At 41.7% G+C, this 24,415-nt stretch overlaps 1 protein-coding gene across 1 annotated transcript in view; it reads right to left on the bottom strand.

Annotated features, from left to right (window-relative positions):
* The window catches only part of LOC137914947 (guanine nucleotide exchange factor VAV2-like), a gene marked incomplete at its 5' end in the record, with an annotated part of 38,536 nt that extends 18,359 nt beyond the window's left edge, over positions 1 to 20,177 (bottom strand). Inside the window, 7 exons of the mRNA XM_068758433.1 lie at positions 1,446 to 1,546; positions 3,984 to 4,052; positions 5,926 to 6,024; positions 7,050 to 7,064; positions 8,109 to 8,214; positions 12,503 to 12,571; positions 20,119 to 20,177. Of these exons, the coding sequence (XP_068614534.1) occupies positions 1,446 to 1,546; positions 3,984 to 4,052; positions 5,926 to 6,024; positions 7,050 to 7,064; positions 8,109 to 8,214; positions 12,503 to 12,571; positions 20,119 to 20,177 (518 nt within the window). The remainder of the gene's footprint in view (positions 1 to 1,445; positions 1,547 to 3,983; positions 4,053 to 5,925; positions 6,025 to 7,049; positions 7,065 to 8,108; positions 8,215 to 12,502; positions 12,572 to 20,118) is intronic.
* Between the last annotated feature and the right edge of the window lie 4,238 nt (positions 20,178 to 24,415).

Here is a 24,415-nt window from a genome sequence, read left to right as displayed (position 1 = left end):
TCTACATTACAACTGGTGCGTTTTTAATGTGACACTGGAGTGTTTATCTGGACTTTATATATAGGATTGTGTGCAAGCATTTCCATCCACAGCTCATTTGGATGAGGGTCAGATGAGCTAAATTCGGATGGCGATACAGCAGCGTCGTGCGGTTGCGTGTTCGCGAGGGAGATAGTGTGCCTGCCTCTCTGTCACATTAACTTTATGGGACATACTATACTCTTGGCTTGAGAAAGAGGCCTGCTACCTATGTAAAAGCAAAGACACACTGCAACTACCTGTTTTAGCCTAGAAAGACGAGAAGGAGGGAATAATATCTTACAGATACATGTAGTATGTGTGCAAAAATAAGTACATGCTCCCATATGCGCTGAAGCGTGAGAGTCACTCATGCAGTAATGAGGAGAGTGGCATATTCATGGTGTGCATGGAAGCTATCATCCCTATCATTAGCATTACCGATGAAGCAGCCACATTGCACAGCAGGAAGTTGAATCACTGCTCCCCTCGGGCATTGCAAATGAGCAACATGTTGCTCAGCAGCTGAGCGATATGGAGATCAATATGAGAGAAAACTCTGATTGTCGTCACACTTCAGATGATGTCCCCGTTTGGAGGGGTTTCTAGTCCTCACTCCACAGAAATCCCATTCAGATCTATGTCTGTCAGCCCCGGTCCTGCTGTCTTTGTATTCCTATGTTTTTTAGGCTTGGTCTATTTTTAGTGCTGAGCCCTACTCCTACCTTACACATGTGACTGCATCCCCTCCCACCCCTCAAATCACATCAGAAAATTCACACACGAGCAGATGGCAGCACTGAACTTAAACACGTCGACTTACAAGGCAAAACAAACAAGGCCAGTTATTTTTAGGTTTAGGATTAGGAATAATTATATATATTTTTTTATTTACAATTTGGGAGCAGCATGATATCAATGTCAGTAAAGAACCTGAGTTGGATTGAGAGGTGGTGAACTACAAATACAAAGAATACCATAAAGAGAATAATGCGGTCGTCAGAGGAAGGACAACTGCATCGCGCTGGAACTGTGCAAAGTCAGTCTTGAGTGGATTTACTGTTGAATTGCTCACATGCTTTCTCAGCTTTTTCCTCTGAGATGTTTTCTGCTAATCGACTTTTCTTTGGAGCGCTAATGCCAGCAATCCTCCCACTGATCTGTGGATGCACAGTTTGCTACAGCCTCCTCAGTTGCAGGGGGGGTGACAAACGCACGAGTGAATTTAAACACTGTATATGTAACATAATAAGACGAGCGTCTGTGCAGGTTCTCAGTTCATCAACTCCTTTGAAGAAGAAGTAGCCTCTTGGATGAGAAGTGAAACGTCTTCAGCCAGCGTGAAGCAAGTCAATTTGATTCTTCTTTTCTTTTTCTCTCTCTCTTCTTGCTAATAATGCTCATAACATAAATTAGAGGTTACTGACCGTTCCTTGAAGTCGAGGAAGATCTTGCCCAGACCACTTCCTCCGGTGACCATGTTCAGGTCTATGGCTCGTAGGAGGGCGAAGTGGACTTTGATCACGTCCTGAGTGAAGATCGTGATATTCATTAGAATCGAACCACAACAATGAATAATTCATTCCTTTGTAATGAGTATTAAACACAGATCGCTTAATATCTACCTTATAGTTAATGTGCATTTGAGCTCATTCCAAAATGTGCAATACAAGATGTTTCTTTAATTTTATTTTGCTATGCAAGACGATTAAATTAATGCAATTTACTTGGTATAATGTATTTTAATATGCTAAAAACTGCTAGCTAGAGGCAAAACTGGTTTCTTTCAACAAAGCTTTACTCTCTGGTTTATCCTGTCTCTCTAACGTCTTGTAAAGTATTATCAGCCCTTCAATATCAAACAAATGTAAGGATGAAAATCTTTATAAATGAATGTTAATGGTATATCTTAGAGCATTTAAGATTCCAACCACTTGCTGCAGCACTAGGTGTTTAATTTTTCATTGATTAGCTGATGCTGTGGAAGACCTGTGAGCGAGCTTGACAAGTGATTAAATGCTAATGCAGGAGTCAGCTGTGCAGTTGTGATTCTGAAAGCAGGCTGAAGTGGAGCAGATGCGCGGTTTAGTGGCTGAACGAGTGCCAAACGTTTATGAGCATCGTCTGCTAAGAGCGAGAAGCCGAGGATAAGTGTGATTGGAGAAAATTAGGAAAGAATTGACAGATAATTGACGAGTCATGTCACTTTCTGCCAAAAGCATTGCAGCATTTCTATAGAAAGGCAAAGAGTAACATGGAATAATTCTTACCGGGCTACAGGAACGTTAGCCTGTATGATCAGTGTTGTGCTTATTAAACTAGAAAAGAACTCGGAGAGCGCAAACCTCCGCCAATGAATCAGAGTTGATGTGTATTTTTAACAGATTTTTGAATCCATAAATGGAGTTTTCAATGTTAAAATGTAATAATTTTTCCTGACCTCCAGAAGACATTTTGCATGATAGTTCATATTGGACCGCTTTATGACTGTGATTTTTGGTGAGTGGGGGTGTAACCCAGGCTCATAATTACATTATATGTTTAAATAATCCTTTCCTCCTGAGACATTTGAACATATTTGGGACTCATGTGACATAATATTTTGTTTGTTATTTTTTTATTTCATCTACAACAGGTTACAATAATCACTGCAGTTTGTAAATATTATCTTTTTTTTGTATTATTCTGTTTGCCTTGTTGTAAATATCATTATTATTTTTTTGTACTACAATACATGGTACCAACACTGAACTCAATAACTGCTTTGTGTTGTTTAATTACTGACCACCAGCTCCACGGGTCGATCCCAATATACCTTCTGATATAGCAGTTAGTTTAATAGTTCTTATGCCCAATATTAGTTATATTTATAGTCCGCCTGTCTAGTATTAGTGCTATCGAGTGCAAAGAGATGCTACAAATATAATTAATATTTTACAAGATTGGACTTTTTTGGAAAAGGCTCCATTATAAGTCAATGGGAAAATGCAGCTTTTTTTTGTGCATCCAGGCGGGCATCTGGATCACTCTCAAATGATCCGGATTTTTCCGTTTTTTTTCATAATTTCATAATTTCCATAATCCTGGTAACAAACAGACAAACACCATCAAAAACAGAACCTCCTTGGCAGAGGTAGTTACAGAAGCCCTGCATAGTGCCGGGTGGAATGGGCCTTGCTAAACTTCCCTAAGTTTCCAGAAATGTTCCCTATTTCTGTGTTAAGAATTGGGAGAGGTTGTTGCCAAAAGATTTTGAAGAAAATTTGTGTAGCGATGAGCAAAGGACAAGATGATTATATTTTGGGGTACATTCGAGTATGGCTGGATCGTTTTATCTCCTTTTCCTCAAATATATGGCGATATCACCTCCCCGCCAAAAGAAAAACAGGATTCAGAGTCTTTCATGTGGGAATCATTTATCTGCCATGATGGAACAATGTGTATTTGTTGATAAGTCATCAACTACGGATGCTGAATGCTAATGACTCCTGATGGAAGGCTTTCATGGTAAATGAATGACATGGTGTTACTTAATTCGACATGAGGCGGATCAAAGGAGAGCGACATCATCATGACATCAATAAGAGTGTGCCATACTCTATGTTTGATGACAAGGCTGACAGCGACACATGCGTTGTTGTGCACGCTCACAAGCAGCCACATTACTTATTTCCTGATGGCGATTTCCAAAAGGGCTGAGAAATCTATCCTCTGACTGTGCTGATTTTAGCACCCTTTCAGCGCATCCTCCTCTTTCCTTATAAATTTATCATGATCCACTGCTGTTCCCTCCGACTCACAACACGAGCATCTCAGCACTCGCTGACCCTTCAACGTTGCATAAAGCTACACCCTTCATCATTGCATCCTTGCATTCATTCAGCCATCAATATTTCACTTGGCCTGTGATGCATTCAGGCGTAATGTGTATATATACAGATGTCTTCTCTTGAGCGATTACTCACCTCAAGGTTGACAAAAATTGCCTCCATGTCCTGTGGACTCAAGACTTGCTTCAATGGGATCATGTAATTCTAAACGGAAACAAGAAAAAAGGTGTGACAACTGAGGTTCCTCTTCTCTAAAATAAATGTGTGCAGAGTTGTCGCCTTGTCTTGTAAAAATGTATAAATGGAGTGAGAACAAGCTCCTGGAAAGCTTTTAGCACATCTGTAAGACTTTATTTGAGGGACACACTAGTGAGAGTTAAGAGCAACAACAATATAAATCAATAGCAGGCCACCTTGTAAAAAATAAAAAATAAAAATAATTTCACTCTGACTTTATTTCAGGATAAAAAAAAAGACAAAGTTTCTCTACGTGGCATTTCTGCTTACAGCGAAAAAAACTCGCCTGCTTTTCTAATGTTGTTTTATGGTTGTCACTTTTGATCATCATAATAATAACACATAGATCAACTAAGAAGCAACTGAGAGATGACAAGCTTTATTAACCCCATCTCAATTAAGCTAAATGAGACCTCTGATCATAGGAAGGTTATTTATTCTCATTTAGCCCCGTGTTGGTCTGACGCAGGAATCACAGGATACACATTTGGCTTAATGAAATTAGAGGAGCGGGTGATTTGTAGCACCCCATCAAATTGCGAATGAAATCTGTCAATGCGGAAAGTGATGTGTTAGCAGCACTGCTCTAAACAATGCCTCATTATCGCTTTGAGAGAGATGCTGTGTGCCAGTTCATGATTCTTATTGCACACCGAAGTTGTTGTTTTACGGCTCTCTGACTTAATATTGCAGGCAGTTGTGTTGAGGAATATAATCATTGCTGTTATCTATCAGAAACATGGGAAGAAATGTACATGCCGTAATACCTTGACATACAACTATAATTTGTTCCTGGACTGAGCTCGTAACTCAATTCACTCGTATGTCAAATACAATTTTCCCATATAAAATAACAGAAAAAAAAAGTATTTGTTCTGGCCGTCTAAAAACACTCAAATAAACGCTAATAACAATGGGAATTTTTTTTTTATTGCTATATAGAGAAACACAAAATGATATACAGTATTACGGTAATTTAAAATGTGGTTTGATTATAAGTTTTACCTTCAAGAGTCAAGACAGATGGTAGCGCTAACAGCGGTGAGCAGCAGGAGGGAGGAAAGTGTGTGTGTGTGTGTGTGGGGGGGGGGGGGGGGGGGGGTTGGACGCTATGTATAGACACTTTATTCAGTAATTGTACATGAACACGTACATGAACTTGGACATAATAGTTCTGCCTTTGGACGGCTCTGTGTTCTTGATAGCATCCTTCTGTTTGGATTGTACGTATCGTCGATGTACTCCCCTCGTACTGGCGTGGCCAAATGGTCATGTTGATGGATAATGGCATGCTTCATATCCATCATCATGCATCTATTTCTTCTCACTGCCATCCTCACCACTCGCTTTCTTTAGACCCATCACTTCTTATAAAAAATATTCGCAGAGCTTGGATCTCAAATTGATCCTCACAATGCAAAACATTGCTTGCAGACTGGCTTGTAACTCGGAATGCTCGTGTGTCAAGGTATTACTGTATAATATTTATAATATTTATAATACTTAGAAAGTATTTTCACTAAATTGATGTCATCATAGGGCATAATGTGTGCGAGCACACATTCCTATACGTCTGTAATGTGTGGGTCTAAATTTAAAGCTCGAGGGGTAGGGGTCTCCTGTGGGGGGGCCCAGCCAATAATAACAACACAATCGATCAGCTCCAGTGACATTTGTGCTGCCCGATGAACCGGCCAGTAGCTGACCTTTCCATGCTGTGACGCAGCCCACAGGCCAGAAACACCAGCAACAGGTGTCAAAAGGAAATTCTGAAGGACTCAAGCGCACAAACAGGATATCACTCAAATGTAGGAACGCCTCAGCATAGTGGGACGCTCACCCTCTCAATGTCCTCCAAAGTCTTGTAGTACTTTGCTTCCGTCTCCTGGATCTCCACGAGGCAGCAGTTTCTCTTGTCATCTTCCGTCATGCCCATTTTCTGTGAAACAGATCAGTAAATAAATGCAAAAAAAACGTATGATTTTGGATTTGCTTTACATTTTAAAGTGTTTTCATATTTTCATTGGCCTTCAGGTTTCACAAATATGTGCTTCAAGTCCTTCTGTGCTGCTGTGTTTTTGAAATAATAACATTTCCCACTTCATTTAGTCATGTTGTCGAAGACACATAATTACTCATGATTTTATACACATTTGTAACTACGTCTATCGACATCTACATCTGAGGTTGACTGTAATGGATCACTTTGATTCACTACAGCAATCCATTTATTATCAATAGTGGTTTCCATGGGGGCCTGTGTTTAATATTGATTGTGTGTCCCCTTAATTGGGTTTTCACACTGTCTGGGAGTCAATGAGATTAACAGATGCTAAATCAACATCCAGAATGCAAAATGTCATGGCAATGTAAAATAATAATAATAATAATGAAGAATTATTTGTATTTTTTAAAGTGTTCACACACTTTGGGGAGAAAAGGAAACATGATATGTAGTGGAGGAACGCTGTTGTCCTTCAGGCAGAACTGAACTCCACAAACATGTTACAAAGCAAGTGTATTTACATCTGATGTACATATCAAGATGTGCACATCTTGATTTTCTACATCAAATAGAACCAGATGAAATCATTTGTCTATTGTAAAATGATAAAAATGACAAACACATGCAAACATAGACATAGGGGTGCTAACGGAGACATCTGGGATAGTTTGCTTGTTTCTGAGCAGTGCTGATCATCCAGCATGTAATCCACCAATTAAAACGTGTCTCCCAGCCAGTGAGTCAAAGGCACCTGGTGGTCTTCCCCGACGTCAGCTAGGCTGAAGTCACACCTGTCTGAGTCAGAACCCAGATGCCCCCCCCCCCCAGTGCACCTCTTAGGAATCTAACTGGCAGCTCATTCTCTTGGGATGCTATGCATTTGTTTTTAATGTTTTAATGAAGTGGTGGTGGGAGTTTGCTGACAGGGAGGGGTGAGTCACAAACACAGTGGCACTCACCTGCATATATCTGATCTGCAGCGTGGGAAAGGCAAAGCAGCGCAAGTAAGAGGTCATGTTTATCATGCATGAGAGACAGCCGATGTCAGGACGATTAGGAAGACGTAATGGAAAAACTATTCAAAGACGATAACATGAGAGAAATGGCCTCATTCTTTGTTTCCTCCTCCAATAGCTTTTTGTACGTTATAGATGAGAGAATAAAGCAACAATACTCGTAGTAAATTGCAATGAGCTCTATTGATCACAACTGTATATAGCCTGGTTCAGAGCATAATGAGAGGAATACGTTGCCATGAAAGAGTGGAGCAGTCTCTGAACTGGCCTGTCTCAGTTTGACTCATTCTGTCGCTGGTGACTCAGTTTGACAAGTCACCAGCGGCTGACTTTATAATGTAAGGAATATCATCTGTTTTACCAGCCAATCAGCACATCACGGTCGAAACGGCATTGCTTTCCATGGAGGAAAGAGACGATCGCCTCATCGCTTTGTTTGCGGTTGGATGGAGATGTAATGAGAATATCATTTTCATTTTGAAAAACTGTCAGAATATTACAGGCAGAATATTTTCTGAATGAAGACCTTAGATGCCGATCAACACAAATTAAAGTTTACCCTACAAATGAAGACCACAGTACAAGATCGCAGTATTTGGTGCAGCAAGTCTACATGGGAGGAGTGATAATAAACTCAGCTCTGTAGCACAAACACAACTGGATAGTCCAACGTTGTCTTGGTGTTATTGTGCCGTCCACAGGTTTCTGACTATGCTTTGTAACTGTTATAGCCCTTTCAAAAACTGGAGCTGCATCCTCATCATTTTGAACGGTATCACATTTTGCCCATTTACACAATGAGGGTACCGTGATTCTTCTCAAAGGATTGAAATCTAGAACCACTTTCAACCGTTTGCATTTCAGGCAGCAAACACCTCCGGTGGCGTGCAAACGAATGGCCAAAAGTTGAATGGTTTCAAAGAGAAATGATGATCACTACTGATGCAGTTTTATTTTAATCAATAATAATAAATAATATCCAGAGTGATGCATAATTCTCACCATGGGTTGTCGTACTTCCACCTTAATGATGTCCTCGTAGATGTCATCCCCGTCGTCGTCGCACGGCACGCAGTCGTAGATGTCATCCTCGCCCAAGTCGTGCTCACTGGGGAAACAGGCAAATGAGGATCACAACACAACCTCATATCAAAGGGAGTGTGTAGCCAAAAGTCTCCAACATTAAACCGCTCCGATGGGCTGAAAGACACCGAGCAGCCAAATCCAAATTTAGCTCTCATGTCCCCTGGCTGACGAGCGCTCTTCTGAGCAAAGGGACAAAGCACCTGATGTCCACCAAACTCAACCAAGTTCTTTATTGAGTGGCATTTCCCTTTAATGTGTTTATGCTGCTTTTGGCACCCACCTAGCTAACTGACCTTTTAATTAGGCAAGCAGCCAGCAGAGCAGAGACAGTTACTGTGGAGAAGGGATGCCTTCTGGGAAAGATCCTCCAGCTCTTGGAAACCCGCAGTGTATCACTCTGTCCTGCGAAAGCAATTACTGTACGGCAAACGTATTGAAGCTGTTGCGACGCCTCAGCAGGAAAACGCTCTGGCAACGGTCCCGTATCAATGTAGTTAATAAACAGGAAGCTTCAGTCTCAAGAAATAAGTGATTAAATACTGCAAATAAGGGTCTTAAGAGATGCATGCTAAATAATAGAGGGCCGGCGATTTAAGCTGTATGGGCTGGTGCTTGTTTGTTTAAGTGAAAATTCAATTGAGCTCAACTGATCTTATGTCGGAGGCAGAATAATGCTCATGTATCATGTTGCCATGGATACAGTGATTTTAACTCTCAGCCAATTGTGTACCACGGATGCAGAATGAGCAGTAAAGCTCTTGGTTTGCAATGCAGCCCTGGATAGACGGACAACTTCCATTGAATTACATTGATGCTGCTTGGAAGTAAGAATAACTCTGCAGAGTTATGGCCACATATTTGAAATGGAAATGGAGATAAACTTTCAAAAGGTATAAGTGAGCCGGACACTGTGTATCCCGTCTGTATGTTCTGGTCTATGTTATGTAAGACGAGCTTTATCCTTATGTCCTTGAGCAGGATGCTGGAAGGCTACCAGCCCAAAGGAAACTGATTGTTGCTGTGATGTGGTTCTAGTGGGGGTTCTGGAAAATAACATTTCTCTTCTTGGATGAAAAGCAGCTCAAATGCATCAGAAAGTGATCTAGTTTTCTGTTTGAGTATTCCATGAGCGTAATCCTCTGCTCTACCTCCATTATTAATGGGGCCCACAGCCTGGCTGTCCCGCCACAAAGGACATTTTGAGTGTTTTAGTGTTCTGGGGACTTTCTGAGAGATCCTGTGCCCTGGGGAGCTCCAAGAATGTCTTACTGAACTTTAAATAACCCTTTTTTTTTTTTTTTTACCTCTGCCGAGGAGGTTATGCTTTCAGCTGATTCCATTTGTCTGTGGACTGTCAGGATTAAATCCTACAGGTTTCAAAAACTGGCAGTAAACAGCACTATATTTGCTGTTGTAAAACAAACACATAATGTCGCAAATAATTATTTAATGATTTCAATTAAATTACATCAGTCAACATTTACCTTTTGCTGGGAGAGGAGGGAGTTCTACAACAAGGTTCTGCCAGTTTGAAAACATTTTATGGCTGAAAATTTAAATTATGTTGGGATTTTAAATATTTCATAATTTCTGCATATTCTAAAAGGCTGACAGGCCTGGAAAAATATTGGTAATTAGATTTTCTCAGTTGCTAAATGGATGTATATGTACAACCTTCCCAATCCACAATTCCTGTTAAAATATTCCCTTTTTTACAGTCTATATGAAAGGGGAATGAAAAAAAAAAACAGCTTCAATCAAATTTTCTTTGTAGTTATCGTGTTCATACAGGCCTTGTTTGAAGTTCTAATTGGGGTGCCATGTTTGACCCTCACCAATGTGCTTGTTCCTTTATTAAGTTAAAGTGCTCGTGCTGAATATTGAGATGACTGCGTGGGAGGACAACTGCCATGTGGACGCTGTCCTCTCCTCTCCTGTCTGAACTCTGAGACTGCACAGCAGGCTCCACTGAGACTTTTTTGGAAAGAAGACGTCTCAGTTCATTCTGCTGTAATACCCCAGAGACGTCACACGACGAGGTCCGGTGTGCTGATATGAATATGACTTATGGAGAGATCTAAGAGGCGTGGGATCCACGGGGATCACAGAGAGTACTCTGTCATCTTTTTAAAAAGTATGTTAATATAAAACACGTGAAATGTGGGAGCACAGATTCATTCATACACAATATCAGAGCTGAGTTTATGTCACCTATGTCTATTTTTTTTTTTTAGATGTTATCTATACATGAAGGGTTGCTTCTTCTGAACTCCATCTCTGGCTGTTGGCACAATTTTTATGATTGCACACTGTATATTCAAACAAATAAAACTAAACATAAATGATTATTATCACATCACACTGACATGATAATATGGTACACATATATATACGTAAAGTGTAAAATGAACTAATTTGTGTTTAAGGACAAGCTTCTGGATGCGGGAAGGCCACATCCTATCCAAAAGCTGCAAAAGCAATCTAACAAATGGAACTTACCTTTAAATAGCATGCCCCATCATTACATTAGTGAAGATTATACTGACTGGCTGAGACATCTGATGGTGCCCCAGTGCAAGTCTTTTGGCTGCTCTGGATGAAAAAGATTTGAACTATCCTCTCCTGCCCCGGGTGCTCTTTCATTTAATGTTTGGACTGAGCTTGTTTTTTTTTTTTATCTCACTTGAAAATCCAGTTTTATGGATGTATTTCCATCGCGGTTCATATCCCTCGCCATCGCTGAGCTTAATGATGCCACTTTATTGATTTTCTTTTATTGTTTGCCATAAAGTTTTAGTTTCTCAACTAAATACTTGCTAAAAATATCGCTCTTTTATTCCTCTCATGCTGTTTTCATGATACCATGTACCATGTTCCAGTACTACCCTTGTCCTTTCTCTGGTATGTGCTAAATAGTTTTATAGTTCATTAAAAAATGACTATTGTGACCGTGGTAAGGTCACCTTTGTCCTCTCTGATACTTGTGCAGTTCAGTTAAGCAATCATTTAATTATGAATGCATCATTTTTCAGGCTAATTAATAAACCCTCTAAGGGTTATTGCTATTATAGCTTAAATACTTAGTGTGTCCAACTGTGTTAGGCAGAGGACCTGCTGATGAGTCGATTATGCATCTGTCTATTAGTGAAGCTGAATGCATACATGTTCTCTACTAAAGGTCATGAGCAGCCGTGTGACAGAAGGGCATGATTAATTCAATAGGACCCAGTCCTTTGCACCAACAGGTTATACAAAAGTAGCCATAGTAGGACCACAAAAAAGAAATAGATGAACTCGGGCTCAATGAAGGTTAAAGGCGCTGAATACATGAATGCATAACATTGATTTTTCAGGTCTGAAATGTGAAGGCAAATTAAAACCAGTGGCTCCCCTTGAACTGCCATCTTATCGTACTGGGGAAGTTTGAGGAGCCGAATGATTCCAGAAGCTATGTTGTCGGCAGCTTTATGCTCCTGGGAGGGGCATGGCACCAGGACACCCCAGGCCAGACGTTGATGATCAACTTCAGGATCTCTCCTGCTCCACTGAAGGTGAAGGCCCATGTCAGTGCTAGCAGTGCTATGCAGTATTAGCCTGCTTTACCCTCCTCTAGCAAGAGCCCATTCCTCATACACTAAATAATACCTCAATTATGTATTCGACAGGAATACGTCTATACCCAGCATGCTCTCCTCTCTATGTCCCGCTCCCCTCCCCCTATCATCATGTGATGAATGACACCCATCTAAAAATGATTGACTAATCATTCTCCATTAATCCCAGTCCAGCTGCTGCCAACGCCGACACCCTGCGACCATCTTTCATACCCAAAACCCACTCATCTACGCAAAGACACAACGAGCCAAGCAAGTCAGTTCACTGGGGTGGAGGAGAAGCACCCACACCAGAAGCTAGAGCAGAGCTGGTGTCACCATGGCAACGGGCAGAGTGACAGAGGATTTATATAATTAGCCAAGTTAGATAAAAACGGAAGTGATAATCACAGTTCAGGATGAATCATCACAGAATATCTGCAACATATGATGGGAAGAGAATTGATCCTGTCCAGATATGACTTTAAACAGAGCTTCTTATTAAACTTCTATGAAATCTTTTCATGAAAAGGCTTTATAACTACACTGTAAATTTAATTGTGACGATGCACTTGCATGTTCATGTTCAAGTAGGGTGAGGGTTCAAGGGTTCAGTGGAGACTGGGATTGGGGTGAGGCAGCAGGTTTGGTGGATTGATTTTAAATTCATGAAAAGTGACAACAGCGTTTGTGTGTGGGTGTCTGTTGTGTACTTACTCAGCCAGTTCCTCAAGGCTCCGATACACATCATCCTCATTCAGGGCCGTGTCCTCTGATGGAAAGGGCCTGGTACACACACATACACACACACACACACAGAACAAAAGCAAGAGAGGACAACATATTTTATTACTGCACAAATCTGATTGCGCCCCCTGAAAAAGGAAAACTAAAAGCAGTGAGAACCTGTGTGTTGTATCTCCTGGTTTGCCAGCTCCATCATGTCAGCAACAGAACAGCAGGATGTATTCAACAGAACATCCCATCAGTCACTAAAACCATTGTCAGAAGACATCAACACATTCATTGCTGCTGACAGATAGAAAACCGGGAGGAAAAACAGCCTTTTACTTTCAGACGGATCGCCGCCGGTAGAGTTTCTCCGAGCTTGTTTGCTTGCTTGGCCTGACTCACGACACGGCAGGGATTCACGGCGCGTTTACAACCACACCTACAACTGCGGCTGTGTCTGCTTGGATTATCGAGGAAGCTGCTAACAAAGCTCCGCTAAGCACATTTAATTACCTCCGCCCAAGGAGGGCGGTGCATTTTCGTCTTGTCTGTCTGCCACTCCACAATACAAATACTCTGCATTTTCACAAAACTGAAAGTGAAAGAGTGGGGCATTGAAGAAATCATCACCAGAAGATTGAATTACTATCAAACTGATAAGGATGTCAATAAGACTTCAAACTGCAAGTGTAGGTTAGCCATATGATGAGTGCCCAGCTATCGTGCTGCCTTTAGGTGCAGTTACATAATAGGGAGATTGAGCAGCCTTGGAAGAGAGTATAAATTCCTTATAGTCGGAATAATAAAATTCCACTAAAGTCTTTAAAGCAACACAACAAGCAGCTTTGAAAGGGGTCGGGTGTGATTTGGAGCATATATGAAGGGGGTCTCTGCTCAGCCTGGCGCGATTGGACTGGCAATGGAAATGCAAAGTAGCATGGAATGGCTCACCACAGCACAGCCATAAGTGTTAATGGAAAAGCCCCACAGGTGTCCTAAGAACTGTATAAGGGGCCGCGTTTCCAGCCATAATGGACAACGTGTAACCATAAAGAATATTGCAAATGACAAGTTAAACAGGTGTAGATGTTTTAACGCAGATATAAAAATCATATGTGACACTTTTTTTTACTCTGCAAGACAGAATAATCACGAGGCACGCTGCGAGTTACAAAAGCACACAAAACAAAAAACTAAAAAATCCATCATGTTGGTCTCTTGATCTGAATAATTCATCCCCGTCCTCACTCTTAATGTCCTCTTTCCTGCTCATGTCAACAAACACAATACACCCGGGAAGTGGCAGAGCATAAAACTGGATGCCTAATCAATTAGCTCATTAAACACAGCGCATTTATTTTGAGGCATTTGCTTTCTGCGAACATTATTCTGAAGTGCGTGTTTGGATCTGTATTGCCCACAACGTGTCGATGATGAGTTTTTCTCTTTCACGGGAGCCGGTTGCTACAAATTATGGCCCATTAGCAAAATGCTGTGCACAATTTAAGATCATTAAAATCTGCGAGGTCACGACCAGCGCCAGTTATAGCCCGTGCTAACGTTGCTGAAGCAGAAATAGCCTGCATTATTAAAATTAAATTAGCCTCAAAGACGTAGTGGCGGGATGTTTCGGTATTAAACAACAAACACTCCATCGTTACCAGCTTTCAAAATATCCAAGTTCCTTATTTTTTCTTTTCAAGAACTTTGATATATTTAGCCTGCCTGTTTTTTTTGTGTTTTTTTTTATGTAATAGCGGGATACTGCTGTAACCATCTTCTTCTCCAGCAATAAATCCCACGCAAAGCAGGAGCCAGCTGTGTTGTCTGCGCCCATAAACAGGCCTGGTAAGGTTGACCTTGACTCCCACTCATGTAACAACACAAATAGCCTCTCAATTACTTGAGAAAGGAATGACAAACAGTGAGAGGAAAGCGGATACATGAGAGAGGGCTTTAAGCCAATGGAGAATCTTGATCCTGTGAAGCAAAGTCCTGCAATAATATATATATATTTCATTTTCAGATGACATTATGATAGGAAACGTCATTGCTGCTTGGATTGTAACATGTGCCAAGTGAAAAGAAAGTGATTTATTGACTGCTCGAATGCCAAAAGGGGGGGGGTTTCCCCATATGGAGCAGGTTCTTGTTGATTGATATAACATGCAGTGTCAATAAAGGAGAATATCTGATCCTATGTAAGAAGCGTTTGATAGATGTTGATGTAGGAAAGAAGAAAAGAGAAACTGAAGTGAGTTGGAGGATAATGTGAACAGCTAAGGGTCGGCAACCAGACGTTTCATGTGAGGGCAGCAAATGGATAATACAGTTTCATCAAGAGCAGTGAAACTGATGGTGGGTGAAGTTATAACGTAAAATTAAAACCAATTCTAGCAGCAGTTTGTCTTGTGTTTACATCCATCTGTGTCTGTGGAGCTGCTTGACTCCGCCAATTAACCTTTGTGTAAGAAATCAGCGATCAAACCGGAAGGGTGTGTCAGCCTTTAGATTAATGAACGCTCAGTCAGACAGCCAAAGGTCACGTGGTCACCCTAAAGCAGCACACACACACACACACACACACACACACTCAACACACAGAAACTCACAAACTGAGTCTGCAGCATTTTCTTTGAATCATCAAGATTATAAATGTTTAAGTATGGGTGGCACGGTGGTGCAGTGGGTAGCACTGTTGCCTCACAGCAAGAAGGCAACAGTGCAAACTCTGTGTGGAGTTTGCATGTTCTCCCCGTGTCTATGTGGGTTCTCTCCGGGTTCTCCGGTTTCCTCCCAAATTCAAAAATATGCAGTTTAGGTATTGGTAATAGGTATGAGTGTGAGCGTGTGTGTTTGCGTGACCCCAGAATGAGGCGGCGTCTCATCCGGGGTGTACCCCGCCTCGTTACACGCGAGGCAGTCGTCTCGTCTACAAGAAAATGGATGGACGGACGCTTCAGCGGTCGGCGCCATTAATACATGTACATTTCCAAGCACTAATTACCAGTTCCATTATAATAAACTATTATATATTTATAGTTTTATTATTAAGAAATAATACGAAAAAGGCCTCGTCTGATTTATGTTGCTTTCTCTTTTGCTGTTATGAACAGAAGCACAGCGGAGAAGGTGCCTCCTCCAGGGTGTCGTAACACACCCACATCTGATGCCCCCCTACAATGAAATGTGCATTATATTATAAGTTATTAATGGAGTCCCGCAGGGTAAAATTTAATTACATAGTAGTTTGTGGATCCATGCGCTCATATATATCACCCCAGTGTTGTTCTGCGAAGCCAAGCACTGCCCAATGCTGCCGTTTTCATTTCGCCTAAATGATACAAGCAGGTGTAATTGAACCGTGTTTATAATTTCATCAGAACTCCAATGATGAGCCGTCTCCTGGAGATTCAGCGCCGCTCGGTGTCTCCTGCAAGCTTGTTACTTCTGATTTGGTCTGAAAGAGTGCTTGTTGTGTGTTTTAACCCTTTCCTTTACTGGTTCACATCTCTTTTCCTCTTCAGCAGGTTCAACTTGCATATTTTCTAGTAAACATGTGAATCTGTTTGCTTTATCATGTCCATATTAAATGACTTATAGCTTGATGTTCAATCCAATGAAGGCCAGGTTAGGTCTTTTCTATTGAAGTAAATCAAACGCATTGGCAGTGCATGCTGAGGTTTATCTACAGACAATCATTAAATTTCATATTTTTCCATCTATAGCAGACAGCAGTCAGAGAGCAAACATTATTTTATCAGGATCACCATTAAAAGCAGATTCACAGCCATATCCTACTGTGCCTAGATTGTTATTTCATAATCTGTTAGATAGAGAAAGGCAGACACACTCTGGGCGGAGGTAGAAAAAACTGAAGGAAGGAATGGGCTTGAACAAACAATCATTCAAATAAAAGTGCCTGAAAACATGGATCTGTCATCTGATTTTCTCTCTTGTGCGTTCATCTTTTTAATTGTGGATCCAAAGGAGCTGAAATGTCTTGGTGTAAAGGGAATTGTTGCCACCTGTGCAAGGAACTACAGGAGAGACAGGCTCATTGATCAACTACTGTCAAACAGCGGGACAGCGGCACAGTATTTAGGCGTGAACACGGCTCAAATGGCCGGCCTGGGAGGCAGGTTCCCGTCCCAGGACACGGCTTTGTTTCTGCAGGTCGATAAATCGCTGAAGATCGAGTGAGCCAGTGCACTTTGCCACTCGCTGCACCAGGCCGGCAAATAAACCCTCCTTGGCCCTGCTTTACACCCAGCGATGCAGTTTCTGAATGAAGCCTTTGTCAACAGCTTTAGCAGGTTATATTCGTGCATGGATTCAATCGTTATCAGTGGAAAAGGTGCATAGTATAATGTGTAACTCAGTGTTACACGGGCGCGGAGCTGTGCATATAGCGTGAGGAAAGGCGCTGATGCTTGTTCTATTCCTGCTGTGCTGCAGTGTGTCGGCTTGAAAATAACAAAATATATACAATGCAGGAGCATGTTCACATCCACAGCATATAATATTGTTTCTTCTTCATATCTATCATATGAAGGATTCAAGTTTCATCAATGGCTTTTCGTCTGGTAAACGATGTCATCTGGGAGAGCTTAAGATGATTAATCAATGAACTAACAAAGTGATCAGCAACGAATGTAAATCCTCAAATCCTTTTGAATTATTATTTAATGTCGACATTCCAGTGGCTAATTAACGGATAATAAGAATAATCATTAATTATATCCAAAAAGTTAGTGTCAAAGAGCCATATTACTATTTCACTAATTGTTATCTTAAACTTGCAAAAAATGCAAGCTCACCTATAGGTCACTGGACGACCCGCTCTATCAACTGAGCCACAGGCTCTCTAAGATTAAATATACCTAAAAAAAAACATATTTCATGTTTAAAAAAACTTAACTGAATCACATTTTCAGCAACAACCTTTTTTAATATAGTATTATTATTATTAATTGCAAGCCAAACTTTCTACGCTTATAATATAGCTTCACAAAGATCAAGTATTTTCACGCAAGTATTTACCCCACAAATGATGAATAGCTAGAAAGTACAGGTATTGAAGTTAATAAATTCTGTTATGCTGCCAGAGCTACGTAAAGCTCAATGTATGCATCTGAACAGGAAATGATCCAGGTTGAACAGATCTTGACAGTTTGAGAATTCCAGCTGTGAAGACTGTTAAGAATTCCATTTTCCATTCATGTGATTGAAAGGTGTAGCCAGACTTTTAATCTAGTACTGTCTGTGAAGTTGAAAGCGACCATGTTTGATTCATACAATTCACCCTCCAGCATTCAAAGAGGAATCAATAATCTTCCTTTTTTTAAGGCTCCTTGTTCTGTTCAATATGTCTCTGTGATATTTGGATCACAAAAGCCAAACAGGTGTTATTGAAAACAGATGCTGCTATTTAAATGTCAGGCATGCATTTCAAATCCGCTCTCCTTCATCTTCATCAGTTCCAAAGGTTTCTGAAAAAGGGCTGTCTTGGCTTTGGGTGCACTTTTATTCCAGCGGTTATCTATAACATGATGCAAAAGCCTGCGTATTTATTTTAGTGGATATTACTGCATGACACTTCTGTTTGGCATTCTTTGAAAATCTAGATGGCGTTACTTCATTATTTTAATAAAGATACTCAGATTTGGAAATAATTCTGCATGGTGGAATGACCCAACCAAAATAAGTAAGGTCTCGTTAAAAAAAAGTGTGTTCATTCATTCTTTCCAACAAAAAACATATACAGATTTAGAAACCAGAACCAAATTATGGATTAAGACAATAAAATCTGGACAAAATAGATTTTGCACGGAGGGCACGCCAAGGACACCGATGAAAGGAATACTGACACAATTATTTCAGAACCATGGTCTAAATTACCTAAATAAACTTAAATGTAATTACTGGTAGTCATTCTTGATGTATTTGTGCCAGGTGTATATGCTCCACATCTGAGGCGAACTGCTGTGAAATTATTGAGTCATTCTTTATCATACAGTTTGATTCCTGCAAACCGAACAGCCTTCCCATTCTTTTTTTTCAAGCTATTTTATTTCTTATGGAACCCGGACTTTTGGGTCATCTTCAGAGGATCATAATCTGAGAAAGCCACAGCCAATTGCATGACCTACTCAGCCCGCTTCTTGCAGCATATTGCTAGAGTAAAAGCCAGCTCTCCTTCAACAGTGGGATTTGTGAGTTGGACCATTACCCCAAAACTGAAAAAAGGAGATCCACACTAGAGGGATGGAGCCACAACGTTTGACATTGAGCAGTCCTATCTCTAAACTATTCTTCTTCCATCTTATTTACAGTACTATCACCTCAAACATGTACTTTGTTTACTCCTTCAGACAGATAGGACACTTAGGTCTACCTAAAATAGACAGGTAGGTAAATGGAAATGCACTTATATAGCACTTTCTACACCTTCACGGTCACGCATTCACGCACACGCACACACACTCACACACCAGTGGACGACTGCTGTCATGGGAGCAATTTGGGGTTCAGCATATTGCCTAAGCCCTAAGCACACTTCAAGAAGTGGACAGTCGGATAGGGATTCAAACTGCTGACCTAACGGTCAATGGGCGACCAACTATCTCAAGTGAGCCACAGTCGCCACACAAGGTGGGTGGGTAGGAGACAGACGGACATACAGCCAGACAGACAGACGGACAGATAGCTCCATCCTAAACTTTTAATTTTGTTCAATTTGTAGAATGACATATAAAGGTTCTTCATCAAAGCTGTGTGATTGTGACCCCTGTGGGCAGGATCTTAAATCGACATTGCTGCTGAGGTCTTTGACATGATGTGACCCTGATCCCTGGGGCCCGTGGACACACACATGAAGCGCCGTCCAGCAGTGGGAATCAATCATGAGCCAGGAGCCAGGACAGTGAAGTGAAAGCGAGTTGAAGGTTAGCCTTGGGTTATCTGAGGACAGATAATCAGCAGGAAGGTGGGGGGAGTTGAATAACAGGTGAGAGGATGAATAACAAAGGCATCAACTGTAGATAAGCTGTGAGGAACACAAGGCCAACTCCCAGGTGGAGACGAGGAGGAATTAGACTAATAAATTATGTCTGGTAAAAAGTTGTGATTGACAGGTTTTGTGAGATGTTGCCATCGGCATATAAACAGCATTGGGATAAAGAAATTATTCAACCGGACCAAAAGCAGAAGCTTATTGTTGCAGATTCAGATTCTAGTGTATTAAATCCGCCGAACAGCAAGAGGGGTAGTGACAGAGTTTAAATGTGAATGAGAAACGCCTCTGTCCAGCGGATCTCGTGCAACGGAGCATACGCCAGATAAAGGCTCTGGTCCCATCTGGAGCTGGAATGCTGACAGAGGGACAGAGCCATGAACTATGGTCGCCTGATTACAGTGAGCAGACGTCCAAGATGAGATCAATGAGCTTCAGCACAACATCAATGGGACACGCCTACGGCAATGCTTCACAGCGATTCCACACAGTGAGCGAATCTTGATTCACATTCTTGTTTGGACATTTTACATAAAATCAAGTACATTTGGATGCTCAAATAGCAAATGTGAAAAGAGACACATACCTTATGCCTTTGATCTGTGCAATGCTGTGGTGGGAGATCCGTGACAGAGCAGAGATTACCTGAAATAAACAGAGATAAACAGTAAAATAAATGTTGCCATTTCTCTTGACCGAATCAAGAGAGGTAATTTGTGATTTATATTCATAGTTTGTAATCCTTTTGTTGTTAATATTAATTCAAACCCCAGGATTATCAAACAGTAAGAGTGAAGGTAAACAGTGACAGAGCAATCCGTGATAAATTATTCAAAAGGTAAGCAAAGACAAACCGTCAGAAACAACACAAAATGCATCATATTGTTGTGACCCGAGTGACTCATGCCGTTTCTCCCAGTCATGCATCCACCCCTCCTGCAGCAGGGCAGGGCTAACATTCCACCAGCTCCTGCTCCTCTCTGCCTAAAGGTCATCCACAGCTCATCTGCAGGTCATCCACCACAGAATGTCATGCCAGCTCGGACTGTTGAAATATCAGCAGAACTACCAAGACTCGACAAAATCGATTTGTCAAAATTTGCTGTCTGATTAAAGTCAGTTAAATGTAGCACCCCAATAATTACTTTATACATGAACATGCCTTTAGACCATTCTCATATCTTCCTTATTCTACTCTTCCAGATTCCATCTCATGGTGATTGTTGCTTTTCATTCCTCCTCTTAATTTTTCTTTTTTTTGGGGGGGGGGGGTGTTAAAAGTGAGCCTGAGCTTAAGATGATTTAATGGCATTTATGACTCACATGCAAGGGGCCTTATGGCTGAGGACTTGCAAGGTCTGCAGAGGCTAGTTCCGGAACATGAGGGACCCACCATTCCAAAACCCACTCATCCTGACACACGCACACACACACACACACACACACACAAAGAAAAACACAAATTCTGTTTCTTACACCTCATTACCTACTCCTGAGTGTATTTCAGCTTGCGACAGCGTGGCATTGCCAGATGTCTCCTCAACAGGGAAGAGAAAATTGTTATCGCAACCCCCCTTCCTCGGCAGGTGTGTCGTCGACAGGCCCTTGTCAAGCTTTCTCTTCTCTAAAAACTCAACGCAACATCTCATCATCCATGCGACTTTTTCTTTCAAGAGTTGCCTATGCTAACGGCCATTGCGACGAGGAGGCCACCACTTCGGGAGCGCTTGCACAGAAGTACTCTTGGCCTAATCCTTCCAATCGCTCTATTAAAGTTGTTCTCACGTTTAACACAATCAGTGGCAGAGAGCGGAGCATTGTGGAAGTCTTTAACATATATTCTAACGAAACCTTATTGATAAAGGTCAAAAACAAAAGTGCGGGAGATGAAGAAGGACGCGTTGCAAATGAGGCCAGTGGTTGCAGTGCTTAATAAATCAGTGAGGATCAATCTATTGCGCTGCTGAGCAAGGATCGCATGTGGCGTGTCGCCCCAGCGGCACTACGGCTCCATTGTATTGTCTCATTAGCGTATGATGTCTTCAACACCGACAGGCAGTAAAACCGGTCATAAATTAAAATGAATGGATGGGCGGATGGATGCTGGTTACTGTGATCAGCTGTTTCAGCAGGCCGATCCGGGTTCTAAGGAGGTCAGGCCGTTGGCCTCGAGCCGGCGAGGCCACAGCTTGACAGTCACAAGACAAGGCGTGCAGCGCTGAGAACACGAGCGCTGGCTTCCACACATGATTGGGTAAAGTCTATTAATATGAGCTCATGAATTTCCTTTACATTTAGCATTTTCTTTTCATAATTTCATGTTCATGTTCATAATTTCAGACTCACACACTGTGAGAAATCTGTCTTCCGACTGGCAGCGCCGGCAACTTGAGACTCCTTCTGGTTTTGGTGGGAAATGATCATTTGCAATCTGTTTTCAAGGCAGCCGAGGAAGTAAAACATGTGATGTCATGTTGCACCTAAAATTACAATTGCATTTCTAATTTCTTTATTTATATAGAGCAGCAATGTGGCTGGAAACTATAACTGACACATTTTGAGCAAAATGACTAAGTGAAGATCAGGGGATCTTTGATTGCTGATCTCAGAGCTGCCTCCTCTTTATTTTTCGAATTTCCCTGCTGTTTGTTTCCATCTCAGAGGTGGCCCGTCTGCCGGGTTGTGCTTTCCTCTCTCTGCTCGTGTTTCTATTTTCTGTTCAGCCTCTAATGCACAGCCTTCACTCTCTTCTGATCCCGTTGGTTCAGTCAAAGCCTCTGAGTCTCTACACATTATTAATTTCCCTCTCATCTTGTACTCCCCAGGGGGTCTTAACTCTGGAGCGAGCCAGAGAATAAAGCTCCTTTTACCCCACTAGGACTACGGAAAGACAGGTCATACAAAGGAATTGCAGCTTGGATTTGTGGAGCTCTAAACTTACTGTATCTCCTCCCTTCGCCGCTAGCCTGCCCCTTTCCCACATCTGAACCTCTGTTAGCAAGGAGGACACAACAGATGACACACGTAAAGCCAGCCAGATCCAGTCAGCTTCACCACAACACATACAACATTTAGCTTGTGTGTGTGTGTGTGTGTTTAATAATGAATAGTGTCTGAGGACTAATTTGGGCTCAAAGCCAAGTGTTTGCAAACACACATCACCCTTACGCCAGACTCGACACATGTGTCCTCTGTCCCAGCTGAGGCCAATAGAAACCTCATGACCAACCTGCGACCAATCGGGACGATCAGAGGCACTCGTAACCCAGGGCAACCGGGCTTGGCTGAATATGCATGGTCATCAATTTATGAGAGAAATTAAATCAAACCTGCAGCCATATGCTATTATCAGTGTGAGGGTGGGGCAGCGATTCGATTAACATCTGAGACACAGAGGGAAGGACTATTGACAGTCCATCATAGCGGACGTCCAACCGCCAGTTCTGTTTATACCTCACGTAGTCATAACATGATTATATCTTGTACTGCAAATCAATGCATGTGTTGGGAGTCGACCAGCGGAGGCGCTGAATTAATGAAAAATGCATATTACTGGTATGCATTATCTCATTTTGTTCTCCCGGCTCTTCCTCCGACAGTTAACTCCCCGATAGCGTCAGATATTTATGACGTAGTCACACTTTGACAGGGAGGCAATGGTCTCCTTATGGCAGCAAGTCAAAGTGTTAGGCATGAAGAGAGGGGGGGCACTGAGTGGGAGAGGCGAGAACAGATGGCTGAGTGGGAACCCTGCGTGGCCGACATCAATAATGGACAGACAGAGGAAGGGTGTGTGTGTGTGTGTGTGTGTGTGTGTGTGTCCTACTGTCCCACTGCCTTGGGGAGTTTCTATCTTTTACAAAACTTCTCTTATTTTCTGCCTTTTAACAATTTGGAGCCGATTGTCTCTTTTCCTTTGGGAGTTTTCATTTTCTGTACTACCCGCAACATTCACACTTTTGAATGTCCAAAATGCATCCAATGCAGCAAAGTCGCTCCTTCTCCATAAGGTATGCGCTATGGCAAGTCATAGAATATATGTGAAACATGTTCTGTTCCAACCTATAGGCTCCAAGATGTCTGCTCAGTTAACTGTTAGATGCATATCAAATCTGTGTTAGAGAACACACTGTTGATAAACCTATTTTCTCTGCGTCACTTGTGGTAAGATGCATGCATTTTTTTTATTTGTTCATACTCACTTTTTATTTTTATTTATCATAACTTCAGGACGATGGTATTTTTTTTTTGTCGCCACACATGAACATAAATTCTACTTTACATTTGGATTACATCCAAAGCACTATTTTATTAATTCAAGTACCGTAACTGGGACTTTATTTGTAGTACGACGACATTGGCTAAAAGCTGAGCTAAGCTAACAGCCAGCAACAGCACACTGTGACAACAACATTCTGTAGTCATAAACATAAAAGCAGTGCAAAAACATATACAAGGATTAAGTGGGAGGGGTCAGATCTCATGGCAGGGGCTTGAATCTACACAGTAAGGAGAAGCAATGGCCTCTACTGCACTGAGTGCATGGCACACCATAAGTGCCCTGCAGTGAAATGCATGAATGACAGCGATTAGTCGTTGAGCATCAGCTCATGCTGAAAGCTGTTAGAGTTAGAGGCTGGGGCTGCAGAAATCCTGATTGCCACGCTGCACTAAATCCAGTCAAAGGAGGCCTTCCAGCTGCTTGATTACCATGGATTTCACTGCACATGTCCGAGAAAGTAAAGCCTCTGGGTTGGACTGAGGGAGTAGAACGAGTTCTACTACTTTGACCCCAAAGGCCCAGTCTACCACCAGCGGGCGCTTACAAACACGCTCCTCTGGGAAGTGTGCAGAGTTGCTGGTTATATCACTGATTGCGAGTT

Source organism: Brachionichthys hirsutus, unplaced genomic scaffold, assembly GCF_040956055.1.
Source record: "Brachionichthys hirsutus isolate HB-005 unplaced genomic scaffold, CSIRO-AGI_Bhir_v1 contig_651, whole genome shotgun sequence".
NCBI classification, from domain to species: Eukaryota; Metazoa; Chordata; class Actinopteri; order Lophiiformes; family Brachionichthyidae; genus Brachionichthys; species Brachionichthys hirsutus.
This window is presented reverse-complemented; position numbering and strand designations above follow the sequence as displayed.